This window comes from Schistocerca cancellata, chromosome 4 (genome assembly GCF_023864275.1).
Source record: "Schistocerca cancellata isolate TAMUIC-IGC-003103 chromosome 4, iqSchCanc2.1, whole genome shotgun sequence".
In the NCBI taxonomy this organism is placed as follows: Eukaryota; Metazoa; Arthropoda; class Insecta; order Orthoptera; family Acrididae; genus Schistocerca; species Schistocerca cancellata.
The window spans coordinates 753,106,297-753,119,736 of NC_064629.1; the positions used below are offsets into that span (position 1 = coordinate 753,106,297).

The 13,440-nt window shown below is 41.7% G+C and overlaps 1 protein-coding gene across 1 annotated transcript in view; it reads right to left on the bottom strand.

The window, feature by feature from the left end:
- The window catches only part of LOC126184403 (inositol 1,4,5-trisphosphate receptor), a 372,462-nt gene that overhangs the window by 287,928 nt on the left and 71,094 nt on the right, over window positions 1–13,440 (bottom strand). Inside the window, exons 10-11 of the mRNA XM_049926787.1 lie at window positions 9,797–9,957; window positions 1,511–1,823 (exon numbers count right to left, since the gene is read on the bottom strand). Of these exons, the coding sequence (XP_049782744.1) occupies window positions 1,511–1,823; window positions 9,797–9,957 (474 nt within the window). The remainder of the gene's footprint in view (window positions 1–1,510; window positions 1,824–9,796; window positions 9,958–13,440) is intronic.

A 13,440-nucleotide genomic window follows, 5' to 3' on the forward strand; every position in this document is an offset into this window, starting at 1 on the left:
CACAAATGGCATCTTAAAAATGATCACTGATGACTCTGAAAGCCAGGTCATCATCCGACCACCACTTCGGCCCCTCACATATTCCAGCTACTTTATACCTCACATTGGGGGACAATACACATGACGGCATTCGCCCAGCACCACATATAGTGGCCTGGTATTGATGCCGACATTGAATGTGTACGTTGCTCGTCGTGCCTGCTTCTCGAACTGGGAAGCCCTGGCACAACATTTTTCTCTGTGGCCATGCCCAGACCACCCATGGTAAAGGGTACACACTGATTTTGCCAGGCCATTTCAGGCAGCTTTGTAGTTGCTGGTAACAGACACTATCTCCAACATCCCCACTGTGGGCATCACCGCCTACAGTGGGTTTCAGCAGTGATACACAGACGATGCACCTTGCCACAACAACTCCTTCTGTGACTGCCAGGAGTGGAACTAGCGTGTCTTGTGGGTGGACAGAAAACACTGCACTGTCCATAACATCTTGTTTTCACGGCATAATTCACCCCATAATCTGTTTAATATATTACTTTCAGCACTGGCAGAAAACAGGAAATGTAAATAGAGAAACAAGGATTGAATTGCAAGGAAATACCGGAGGTAGTGGGGGGAAAAAAAGAGAGAGTGAATGTATAGCTGAACAACTGTCATGTTTTATGATAACATCATTAGTCCAATTGTGCCACAGGTCTCAGAAAAAAATGCATCTCTAAATATGTAGTGACACATCCAAAAATTTAGAAACTACTTTCTATATTTGTCATAAACAATATTCATTTGTTCTCTCTTGCAAATGTAAAAACACCAAACTGTTTCCACACGAAATACAAATTACAACTAATTGGCTCAGACTGCTCAGCTGCTTTATCAGCAAATAGATTAAGGAGACAATCAAAATGACATGCACTATATAGTAAGCAGTTACCTTAACCCATGCAGTTGCTTGTATTACAACCACATTTTTTATGTATAATGTTAATTTCCTCTTAATTCTTAAATCAGGAAATTCCTGAATTTCTTCTTTCACGGGAAAAGAAGGGAATCAGTGTTTAACAAAAATGGTTCAAATGGCTCTGAGCACTATGGGACTTAACTTCTAAGGTCATCAGTCCCCTAGAACTTAGAACTACTTAAACCTAACTAACCTAAGGACATCACACACATCCATGCCCGAGGCAGAATTCGAACCTGCGATCGCAGCGGTCGCGCGGTTCCAGACTGTAGCGCCTAGAACCGCTTGGCCACCCCGGCCGGCAATCAGTGTTTAACATCCTCTATATCTTTCGAAGAAGTCCTATCTATTGTTCCTGATTTCTGCACACGACTTAACATTTTAAAAAATCTGTACACAGAACTCAAGAGTTTCAACTAAATTTGAAAAGTAATTATAAGAAATTGTTAAACTGATGAACCAAAAAAGTCAAAAGGTTCTGGTCAAAGGTGCGGGAAAGCAAAGTATTTGATTTAAATTAATAATATGATTTTTAAAAAATATTTATCATACCTGGTTTTTGCGATAATCTTGTTGACTAAGTCTCAGAATACGATAACACAGACGGAAGATATATTTGTACGGTGCATGGCGGGGATCCCCAAGCTCTTCAATTCTAAGAAATGGTCCTTCACCTTCTCCACTTTCAAGGAATGGTGCCTGAAGTATTTTGAATAGCTGTTTAAGTATATATTGTTCACGGAGGAGCTTTTGTCGATCTCTGTTTGGATTCTGAACCACGAGATCCAGTGCTTCTGATTTATTCTGTTCATTTTCAAGTCCCGCAATGAAATAAACTATATCCTGCAGCAGACTTGTAACAGCTCTGAAAAATATTAAACAAACAAATTTTAAAATTATAGTTATAAAAAAGTGAAATACAAGTATATTTGTAAATATGGAATATAAATCAATTACTTTTTGCAAAATACAGCAGCTCACTAAATCCTCAATTTAGCCTTAAGTTATACTTAACAAAATAACAATCGTAGCTATTATTAAAACTTAACCAGCTGCTTATCAGAATCATTCGGGATGAGTAATTTACACTACCAAACCACCTTGAGGATTCTAGCATTGTGGTTAAACTTTTCTAACTGTATGTTCTTAACATGCAACAAATAAACAACTTGAAGTCAGTGTAAAGCTATAGCTGCATTTAACATTATCACAATAATTTATTTCGAGAAACATTTCCAAATTACAATTCTACATTTCCGCCTGTCAACTGCGTATATATTCCTATGACACTTCACTCCACTCTAATAAAAATATTATTATATTTTCATTCTGCCCTCTGAAGTATCACAATCTGCAGGCTCCACTGGACAAACCAGAGCAAAATGCCCTAGTGGAAAATGAATACACTAAAGAAATGGCACAACATGACTCATGTTTCACTCTCATTTCATACATGTTGTTAATAAATGATTACAATCATACACAATGTACTTCTCTTGGATGACACTTTCAGTATTTTGTATAACAATCTCTACTTACAACACCATTTTGCAATTCTGCAGAGATACGATCACATAGGTAATGCTGTTCTAGCTGGAGGGGCCACTCAGCCCAGACCCCACAGGCAGTCGTGGGTAGAAAGGTCAGGCAGACAGCTGACGAGTGGAGAAACAGTTGACAGGTGTGGAAACAGCTGACAGATGGGGGAAAAGACTTCACAGGTCAACACCTAGGAATCCGATCTGTGACCTACGTGATATACTGACCCAGATGAGCACTCAGGCAGCCGAGCTGTGGACTACATGATCGCACTTCCCTGGATGAGCACCCACAGTCAGGGGTGGCCAACTGACTTGTGTGCACACACAATGCCTGCAGTAAGGTTACATGGCAGGTAGTCTATATATCTGTGCCTGGCTGCAGACAAGCTGATGAGTGTCTGAGCTCTGCATAACTACTATACCTGACATCCACTTGCATGTGCTTACATAAGTCTAGCCTTGAAACTTCCTGGCAGAGTAAAACTGTGTGCCTGACCGAGACTCGAACTCGGGATATTTGTCTTTCGCGGGCAAGTGCTCTACCAACTGAGCTACCAAAGCACGACTTACGCCCGGTCTCACAGCTTTAGTATCACTGTAAAGCTGTGAGACTGGGCGTGAGTCGTGCTTCGGTAGCCCAGTTGGTAGAGCACTTGCCTGCGAAAGGCAAAGGTCCCGAGTTCGAGTCTCGGTCGGGCACACAGTTTTAATCTGCCAGGAAGTTTCATATCAGCACACACTCCGCTGCAGAGTGAAAATCTCATTCTGGAAGTCTAGCCTTGTTCTTCCTTTACACGGTTTACCCCCAAGAAATATCTCTATTAGTAAACTGACTATTCCTTGATCACTCTGTATGGGTCCTATCAAATAATCTCCTCTTTTAGTGATGTTTTGATGCAAATTTCTTTTCTCCATAATTAGATTCAGTACTTTTTGTCTTCAGTAGTTATATGAACATTCCATCTAATCTTCAGCATTCTTCTGCAACACCACATTTCCTGTTAGCATGTGGAATTATTATATCTGAGTTGACCACCTTAGTGATCTTCATAAAGTCAGTTTTGTTAAGTGTGTGTCATTGTTCTCAGATGAAATACCAACCCCTATGTCAACACGAGTGGAGCCTTGCACACATAAGCAAGCCTAATACAACTAAGTTTACCCGATAACGACTGTTACTCTTCGACAGCCATCCACACTGTCATTGACAAGTACCTCAGGTTGATGTTTGTACTATCTTCACAATCATAGCTAAAATCCAGCTCTCTGTAACACACAAGGTTCCACTGTCACACTTAACAGCTGTCACTGAAATGTGCCGACAGCTAATGTCTGCGAGGACTGGCAGCTCCAAACAGCTGGCAGCTTTGAAACACCAGATTCTTCACATTTCTACTCAATCATTGGGAAGTAAACTTCCTGAAGTGGTTGATATTTAGCAACAGCTATACAAATTATGTTTTCTGCAGTAAACTACATTATTTGCAATATTGTACATAAGAAATGCCCAACCAAACTAAAAAATTACGGGAAGAAAACTGGCTGTCTTTCACAAAATTAAAATAAAATATATACAAAATATTTTTCATTGTGTATAGTAACTATGGTAATTAAACATACAACATTATATGAATAGAGGCATAACCTGGAAATAATGCAACCATTTTACATATATACTTTCTAGTACCATTTGGCATATGCCCCATCGCGTGGCACTAACTTCCTTTGCAAGATGATGATGTTGTGGTCTTAAGTCCAAAGACTGCACACTTCCCCCAATACTAAATTGGTATACCTTGATGTCTCAGAATGTGTCCTATCAAACGATCTCTTCTTTTAGTCAAGTTGTGCCACAAATTCCTTTTCTTCCCAATTATATTCAGCACCACCTCATTAGTTACTCAATCTACTCATGTAATCTTCAGCATTCTTCTGTAGCACCATATTTCAAAAGCTTCTATTCTCTTCTTGTCTAAACTGTTTCTCTTCCATGTTTCACTTCCATATATGACTACACTCCAGACAAATATATTAAGAGAAGACTTCCTAAGACTTAAATCTATATGTCATGTTAACAGATTTCTCTTCAGATCACTTTTCTTGCCATTGCCTATCTACATTTTATATCCTCTCTACTTTGACCATCATCAGTTATTTTCCTGCCCAAACAACACAACGCATCTACTACTTTCTCTCAGCATCGCCCAGTTTGAGTACATTTCATTATCCGTGGTTTGCTTTTGTTGATGTTCATCTTACATCCTCCTTTCAAGACACCATCCCTTCTGTTCAACTGCTCTTCCAAGTCTTTTGCTGCCTCTGATAGAATTACAATGTCACTGGCAATCCTCAGAGTTTTTATTTCTTCTCCGGGTTTACTTTACTGCTTGCTCAACAGAAAGATTGAATAACATTGGTTATAGGCTACAAACCTGTGTCACTCCATTCTTAACCATTGCTTCCCTTTCATGCCCATTGACTCTTATAACTGCCATCTGATCTCTGTACAAGTTTAATTTAGCCTTTCACTTCCTGTATTTTATCCCTGACACCTTTATAATTTGAATGAGTATTCCAGTCAACATTGTCAAAAGCATTCTCTAAGTCTGCAAATGCTATAAAAGTAGGTTTGCCTTTCATTAACCTGTCTTCAGTGTTCTGAAGAATTTTCTAGTATTATCACATCTCTCATCTCATCTTCATCTATGTACCCTTCCCTTTCTACAATACTGCCTTCAAGGTCATCTCCCTTGTATAGCCCCTCTAAAAAATTCCTTCCATATTTCAGCCATACCGTCTTTCCTTAGTACTGGGTTTCCATCTGAGCTCTTGATATTCATACAGTAGCCTTTCTTTTCTCCAAAGGCTTCTTTAATTGTCTTGTAGGCAATACCTGTCTTTCCCCTAGTAATATATACTTTTATATCCTTACATCTGTCCTCTATCCATTTTCTGCTACCTGTCAGTCTCAAATAGGAAGTGCAAAGCAGCTAAGCAGGACTGGCTAGAGGACACATGTAAGGATTTAGAAGCATATTTCACTAGGAGAAAGATCGATACTGCCAACAGGAAAATTAAAGAGGGCTTGAGAGAAAAGAGAAGCAGTTGTATGAATATTTCAAGAGCTTAGATGGAAAACCAGTCCTAAGCAAAGAAGGGAGAGCTGAAAGGTGGAAGCAGTGTATAGATTGTCTATACAAGGGATATGAACTTGACAGCAATATTATAGAAAGGGAAGAAGATGTAAATGAAGGTGAGATGGAAGATATAACACTGTGAGAAGAATTTATAGAGCAGTGAAAGACCTAAGTTGAAAAAAGGCCCTTGAAGTAGATGACATTTCATCAGAGCTACTGATAGGCTTGGGAGAGCCAGTCACGACAAAACTCTTCCACGTGGTGTGCAAGATGTATCAGACAAGCAAAATACTTTAAAATATCAAGAAGGATATCAGAATTCCAACTCTAAAGAAAGCAGGTGCTGACAGGTGTGAATATTACTGAATTATTGCATAAGTAAGCCATGGCTGCAAAATGCTAACACAAATTCTTTACAGAAGATTGGAAAAACTAGTAGAAGCCAACCTTGGGGAAGATAAGTTTGGATTTGGGAGAAATGTAGGAACATGTGAGACAATACTGACCCTATCACTCATTTTACAATATAGGTTACAGACAGGCAAATTATGTTTATAGCATTTATAGACTCGGAGAAAGCTTTTTTACAATGTTGACTGGAATATTTCCTTTGAAATTCTGAAAGTAGCAGTGGTAAAATGCAGGGAGCGCAAGGCTATTTACAACTCGTACAGAAACCATATGGTAGTTACAAGAGTCGAAGAACATAAAAGGGAAGCAGTGGTTGAGAAGGGAGTGAGAGACAGTAACCGATGTCACTCAATCCAGACACTGAGCAAGCTGTAAAGGAAACCAAAGAAAAATTTGGAGGAGGAATCAAAATCCATGGAGAAGAAATAAAAACTCTGAGGTTTGTTGATGACATTGTAATACTGTCAGAAACAGCTAAAGGCTTGGAAGAGCATTTGAACGGAAGGGACAGTGTCTTGAAAGCAGGATATAAGATGAATATCAACAAAACAAGACAAGGCTAATGAAATACAGTCAAGTTAAAACACGCAATGCAGAGGAAATTGGAATAGCTAATGAGACACTAAATGCAGTAGAAGAGTTTTCCTATTTGGACAGCAAAATGACTGATGATGGCCGAAGTACAGAGGATATAAAATGTAGACTGGCAGTGGTAGGAAAAGTGTTTATGAAGAAGAGAAATTTGCTAGCAAAGAACTCAGACATAAGTGTTAGGAAGCTTTTTCTGAAAGTGCTTGTACAGAAGTGAAACACAGACAATACACAGTTCAGACAACAAAAGAATAGAAGTTCTTGAAATGTGGTGCTACAGAAGAATGCTGAAGATTACAGGGGTATTTCATGTAACTAATGGAGAGGCACTAAACAGAATTGGGGAGAAAATAAGTTTATGTTGCAATCTACTAGAAGAAGGGATTGGTTGGTAGGACACATTCTGAAACATCAAGGGAATCACAAACTTAGTACTAGAGGGAAGTGAAGGGGGTAAAAATCATAGGGGGAGACCAAAAGATGAATACAGTAAGTAGATTCAGAAGGATGTACAGCTGCAGTAGTTATTCAGAGATGACGACGCCTGCACAGCTGCAGAGCTGCATCAAACAAGTCTTTGTACTGAAGATCATAAAACAACAATCTACTGTTCATAACCAATAAACTGAGGTACATCCACCCCAGAAATGTCTTACGGTCTAAAATGTGTTTCCAAAATCTCTGTCTTACCATTCTTTAATCAATCTGAAGCCTTCCAGATTCCACAGGCCTATTTCGTGTACACAATCCTCTTTCACAATTTTCAAACCAAGTGTTAGCAATGATTAAATTACGCTCTGTGCCAAATTCTACCAGGCAACTTTTCTTCATTTTTTCACTACAGGCAATATTTACCTACTACTTTCCTTCTCTTCATTTTCCTAATACTGAATTATAGTCTCTCACCACAAATTTTCATCTCCCTTAACTACGTAAATAATTTCTTTTATCTCATCATCATACATTTCTTCAATATATTCCATATCTTCATCATTTGCAGATCTAGTTGTCATATATACTCATACTACTGTGGTGGGTGTGGGTTTCATGCCTATCTTGGCTACAATAATGTCTTCAGTGTGCTGTTCATAGTAGCTTACATGCATTCCCATCTTCTTATTCATTATCAGAGCTACTCCTGTATTACTCTTATTTGATTTTATATTTATAATCCTGTACTCTCCTGACCAGAAGCCCTGTTCCTCTTGCCACTGAACTTCACTAATCCCTATTATACCTCACTTCAACATATCCATTACCCTTTTTAGCTTTTCTAACCTACTTGCCCAACTAAGAGATCTAACATTTCATGCTACATTCCACAGAATGCCACTTTTGTTTCTCCTGATAACGAAATCCCGAAATCCTTCCTAGTAGTCCCCGCCTGGAGATTCAAATGGGGGACTATTTTACCTCCAGAATATTTTACCCAAGAGGATGCCATCATCATTTAACCATGCAATGGATCTGCAAGGCTGCTGGAAAAATTATGGCTGTAGTTTCTACTTCCTTTCAGCCATTCACAGTGTCAGCACAGCAAGGCCATTTTGGCTGATGTTACAAGGCCATCCATCAATTATCCAGGCTTTTATCCCTGTAAAAGCTGAAAAGACTTCTCCCCTCTTCAGGAACCACACATTTGTCTGACATCTCAACAGATACGTCTCCATTATGGTTGCACGTATGGTATAGCTATCTGTATCACTGAGGCACACAAGCAACCCCACCACAGCATGGTCCTTGGTTCCCCCACTGTCTATCCTTCTCCTCACACTCTTTCCTATTTCCCATCATGTGAATTGGGAAATCTGAGGCAAGAGGTGTCATGAAGTGTTTCAATACGAACGGGCAAAACAATTCATGAAAATTCAGTGCATAGTGTAATGTGATGACTGTGTGGGTGTGAGAGATGGGTAAAACCATGCAGTGTGATAGTAACAACACAAAAATTGCACCTTTAGACTAAAACTAGCCCATATCAAGTAACTTAAGAGGCGACAACTACTTTCATGGGGAATGTCACTATTATAATGGGAAAAGTACAGAAGATAACTACTGAAACATTATATATGATACTGCAGTGCCTGTGTTATTCTGAATTACGATGCAATGTTCCTTCGGGCAATGAACACGCACAGTAGCAACTGCAGCCTTTAGAAAATAAATGAAATGTATTTGCAATCACACATATGGACAACCATCACCTGTATAATGGAATGACAACAACGAAAATTTGTGCCGGACCGGGACTCAAACTCAGATTTCCCACTTATCGTGAACAGTCGCCTTACCATTAGGCTATCCAAACGCGACATGGCCACACCCAGACTTCTATATGTTGTCGACCAAATGCCTACAACCTGTACTCATCTATCCATTGTGTGTATTCTAGCACCAGTGAGATATTTTACTTGAAAGATGCTTGCCTGGTGTCGGTGGATAAATACAATACTGCAGTACCTGTGTTATTCTAAATTACAATGCAATGTTCCTTTGGACGTAATTCAGAATAACACAGTCACTGTAATATTGTATTTATCCGTCGACATCAGGCAAGCGCCTTTCAAGTAAAATGTCTTGCCTGTACAGGAATATACATAATGGATGTACGAGTCCAAGTTGTAGGCACATGGTTCATGACGTATGGAAGTTTGGGTCCGGCCGTTAAATCATGCTCAGATAGCCTAATTTTAAGGTGACCGCTCGAGATAAGCAAATCCGGGTTCGCGTCCCAGTCCAGCACAAATTTTCATTGTCGTCATTCTATTATACAGCTGATGGTTGTTCATATTTGCACAAGGTTCTTTTCTTGAATAGATATCACAAATTTAAGGTCTGCAGAGAAAAAGTACTTTCAGTTTCAGGATTAACAACTTGTCTCCAAAGGGATGAAGGACAATGGGCAAAAATACCATAAATATACATAAATATAAAATGAACAAGTGATGACTGTAAACAGGTAATAAGTTATACATAAAAGTTCCATGCCATAAAAAATACAAGACCACACTAATGCAATATTAAGCAAGCAATATGCTGACTAGAAATAGTCAGATAAAATACTGGCCAAAAAAGCAGATTTATCAGCACCCAATATAAATGTTATAACAAAGTGGCAAGAAGACAAGTTACGGATAAAGTAGTAATCAGCTACTGACCTCCTCTCATTGTGTGATATAGTTCCCCTTTCTAACTTTGTAGAAATGGTTGCTAAAACTTTACAAGCATCATTTGCAAAGTCTAGGTCTCTTACTTCTGTCGGTGAAACTGATATCAGTGCAAAAGCTTCTTTATCTTCTTTAATAGTTGCACAACCAACCTAAAACAATAATTTCCAACAATTAAGTACCACATCACACATACAGTTTACTGAGAAATCACAAATAATTCTATTCCACCTCTCACTCACCTTCACAGTCCCCAATAAATCAAGAGCTATCAAGACTACAGAATTGTACAAATGGAATGAAATAGGTATGAAAGAAGAGAAGAAAGGTGTATTTGAAATAGAAGATAAATAAGAAAACTTATCCCACATCTAAGATATAAAATTAGTAGAGAAAAGCAAAATGTAACAGGGAACTGTCATATCCCACGTGAGGAATAGAGCAAAGAGTGATGAGAGTGAGCAGCAAACAGAGAAAGGAAGTGGTAAATGGATGATGAAAGGCAAATAAAGTTGAGTAGGAAATGGTGAGAGGAAAGTAGCAGGGATAAGAGGAGGAAGACAGAAGTGATATAAGTGCTGGAGAAAGATGCATGCTGCACATGTTAGGAAAGAGAAAGGGGTGGGGATGGCAATAGGAGCAGGCAAGGAAAAAACTAAAGCTGCTGTTGAGGCATTGTCGCCCAACACCGAAGGTAGGGTGCTGGGAAAGTTAAAAGTCCGCCGCAGAGTGGCTAAAAGTGTGCAGTCCAGCAAGAGGTGGACAACCGTCATTTGTGAGCCACAGCAACACTGAGGAGGTCCTCGCAACGGAAGAGGTAACCATGCATTAGCCACGTATGCCCAATGCAGAGCCAGCAGGGGACAACTGATTCCCTGCGAGAGGGCCGCATGGAAGACTTCCACACATTCGTAGTCTCCAATGACACGCAGTTTGCTGTGCGTACTGTTCTGCCATTCCGTCTCCCAAAGCTGAAAAACCCTGCGGCATAAGAATGCAGGTCAGTTTCGGAGATGCCCATCTCCAGTAGCAGTTTCTGCATAGCTTGTCGGCAAGTTCGTTGCCTGGGATTCTGACGTGTCCCGAGGTCCACACAAACACCACTGAATGACGGGACCGTTCCAGGGCATACATGGACTCCTGAATGGATGCTACCAAAGGATGGCGAGGGTAGCACTGGTCGATAGCTTGTAGGCTGCTCAAGGAATCAGTACACAGGAGAAATGACTCGCCAGGGCATGAGGGGATGTGCTCAAGAGCACGAGACATGGCCGCCATCTCTGGAGTGAAAACACTGCAGCCATAGGGCAAGGAATGCTGTTCAATATGTCCTCCATCAACATACACAAAGCCCACGTGACCGTGAGCCATCGAGCTGTCAGTGTAAACCACTTCATGGCTCCGGCACATGACGAGAATCGAGAGGAAATGATAGCAGAGAGCCACAGGGTTAATGCAGAATTTAGGGCCATGTGAAAAGTCCAGAAGAATTTGCGGCTTAAGTGTACACCACGGAGGTGTACATGAATGGACCTCGAGGAGAGGTGGTAACGGAAAGGACCCCAGTTCACACAGAAGGGACCGGACGCGAACCGCAATCATAAGCCCTGACCCGGGCCACCGATGCGGGTGATGAACCGTCATGGGCAGGAAAAGGAGACAGTAATTCAGATGTGCAGAACTACGAACATGTGCAAAGTAACTGGCGAGCAGTTGTGCACACCTAACTTCAATAGAGGGTTTCCGGCCTCCACCAGGACACTCGTCACCAGACTCGTTCTAAAAGCTCCCGTCGCTAGGCGAACGCCACAGTGGTGCACTGGGTCGAGTAAATGCAGCACTGAGGGTGCTGCCGAACCATAAACCAGACTCCCATAGTCAAGGTGGGATTGAACAAGGACTCTGTAGAGCTGCAGCAGCATAGAGCGATCTGCACCCCAGTTGGTGTTGCTCGGGCAGCATTGAGGTGCTGCCAGCCCTTCCACTTAAGCTGATGAAGGTGAGGCAGCCAAGTCAATCGGGCGTCGAAAACTAGTCCTAAGAATCGATATGTCTCCACTACAGTGAGTGGATCGCCATTAAGGTAAAGTTCTGCTTCTGGATGAACGGTGCAATGCCGACATAAATGCATGACACACGACTATGCGGATGGAAACTGCAAGCTGTGGGCTACAGCCCATGACTGCACCTTGTGAATGGCTCCCAGTAGGAACCGCTCAGCAACACCAGTACTGGAGGAGCAGTACGAAATGCAGAAGTCATCCGCATACAGAGAAGGTGACATCAAAGGCCCTACAGCTGCTGCTAGACTGTTAATAGCCACTAAAAATAGAGACACACTCAATACAGAGCCCCGCAGAATGCCATTCTCCTGGATACAGGGATAACTATTGGGGGCACTGACTTGAACACAGAAAATATGGAGCAACAGGAAGTTTTGGATAAAAATCGGGAGCAGGCCCCAGAGACCCCACTCATACAATGTGGCAAGGATATGATGTCACCAGATCGTGTCGCATGCTTTATGCAAGTCAAAAAGACAGCAACCAGGTGCTGGTGTGTGGAAAAGGCTGTTCAGATGGCAGACTCAAGGGATACAAGATTATCAGTGGTAGAGCGACCTTGACGGAAGCCGTCCTGACATGGGAGCTAGTAGGCCACGTGACTCCAGGACCCAACCCAACCGCCGACACACCATACGTTCCAGCAGCTTACAAAGAAACTGGTGAGTCTGATGGGCCGGTAGCTATCCACATCAAGCAGGTTTTGACCGCGTTTGAGCACCAGAATGTTGGTGCTCTCCCGCCATTGTGATGGAAAGATGCCATTGCACCAGATCGAGTTGAAGATGACGAGTAGATGTCACTTGTAGTCAGACGAGAGATGTTTAATCATCTGATTGTGGATCCGATCCACCCCAGGAGATGTGTCTGGGCAATATGCAAGGGCACTGAGCAGCTCCCACTCTGTAAATGGGGCATTATATGGTTCACTGTGGCATGTTGTGAAAGATAGGACTTTCCTTCTGTGATGAAGAGGCTCGAGTATAGTGTTCAGCAAAGTGCTCGGTAATCATGTTTGCAGCGGTAGATAACGCATCATTGATGTTAATGCCACAGGCACCTGTTAAGGTCTGGTACCCAAAACGACATCTGATCTTCTCCCGTACTTGGGAAGGTGACGCACGGCACCCAATGGACGAGACGTACCTCTCCCAGCACTCCTGTTTCCGTTGTTTTATAAGTTGGTGAACGCGGGCACGGAGTTGCTTAAAGGCTATTAAGTGCTCTAGGGAAGGGTGCCGCTTATGTCACTGTAGAGCTCGCAGATGCTCTCTAATTGCCTCAGTTACAAGGGACTGACCTTTGCCAGGGGCACACTAAAGAATGAGGTATCGCGTTTTCTGCAACAGAAATGATCGTTGTAGTGACCTGCTCAAGAACAACATCAATGGTACCATGTGTGGGAGATTCGACAGTGACAGCAGACATGAAGGCTTCCAAGTCTGCCTTGTTTAAAGCCCATCTGTGTAGCCATCCATGGCATGACGGCGTGGTAGCAACAGGAAGATGGGGAAGTGGTCACTACCACACAGCTCATAATGTGCTCTCCAATGGATAGATGGGAGGAGGCCA